The following is a 966-nucleotide window of genomic DNA, read 5'->3' as shown; positions in this document are numbered from 1 at the left end:
TGTAGCTCTACCCGTATTACGAAAAAATCAATAATTTTCACGGGTAAAATCAAATCGTTTTCATGTTCAAAATGTGGATACCACCTATTCGCCAATTCATGTAAGAGGGATGCGACTGCATTATTCCCTCGAATTTGCAACCTGATGACTTCACAATCTACTACGAACTCCAACGATTATAATGTTCATTCACTAACAACAACTTTATGAATTTCGTAGATTTTAATTGATGTTATAAATGCATGATACTACCTCTCTCCGCACACTCCCGAGCTCTCTGTATTTCGGCAAGCTGCATCCAATACCCCATATACTGTATCCATACCTCCGATGCACTGGGCATGTCAGGAGTTGACGAAGCACTACATGACATGAGCACCTGACCAAAGTGACCTCAGTAGTAGAAAAGGAACCGCTCTCTCCACGACCCGGGAGGGGCTCCAAACCTATTGATTTCGTCCGGTCTCCAAATTGAAATTGAATATATCAACAGTGCCAATAATGTGCAATGATTGATGAGAAAAATAGTACATGAAAATGTGCATGTGGATGGATTTGAAAGCTTCAAAAGAATAATATAATTTTTCACTTCTTCTAATACACTTTATTTTTATCACGACTATTCCCACATACCAATCGTTCGAAATCATCAGGTCCCCGAGGATTCCTTTTCCAATCACCACTAGCATTGGCCAACTCAACCTCTCTAGTCTCCTTCTCCCGCTCACGACGCTCCCGAGCCTTCTGACGGGCCGATCTCTTACTACCACTACCTGACCATAGACTCTACTACCCAGCCGATCTGCATCGATATTAAACTATTATCGAGAATGAATTATAACTCCTCCACTATGAACATGAACATAGACATTGTCACTATCCGACGATACTATAATCGTATAAACTCCCCTACCAGTTTTCTGCTCATCCTCCTTCTCATCCTCACTAACATCACTATCCTCCATA

At 41.3% G+C, this 966-nt stretch overlaps 1 protein-coding gene across 1 annotated transcript; it reads right to left on the bottom strand.

Moving 5' to 3' along the window:
• Positions 1 to 594: 594 nt before the first annotated feature.
• Pmar_PMAR027468 (hypothetical protein) lies at positions 595 to 773 on the bottom strand (the record flags this gene model as incomplete). The annotated part of the gene is made up of 1 exon (XM_002769144.1): positions 595 to 773. A coding segment is annotated over one exon (179 nt), but the record flags the coding sequence as incomplete, so codon positions are not given.
• Between the last annotated feature and the right edge of the window lie 193 nt (positions 774 to 966).

This window comes from Perkinsus marinus, assembly GCF_000006405.1.
Source record: "Perkinsus marinus ATCC 50983 genomic scaffold scf_1104296966316, whole genome shotgun sequence".
Lineage (NCBI taxonomy): Eukaryota > Perkinsozoa > Perkinsida > Perkinsidae > Perkinsus > Perkinsus marinus.
The sequence above is the reverse complement of the archived record's forward strand: the minus strand, read 5'-3'. Positions and strand labels throughout refer to the sequence as shown.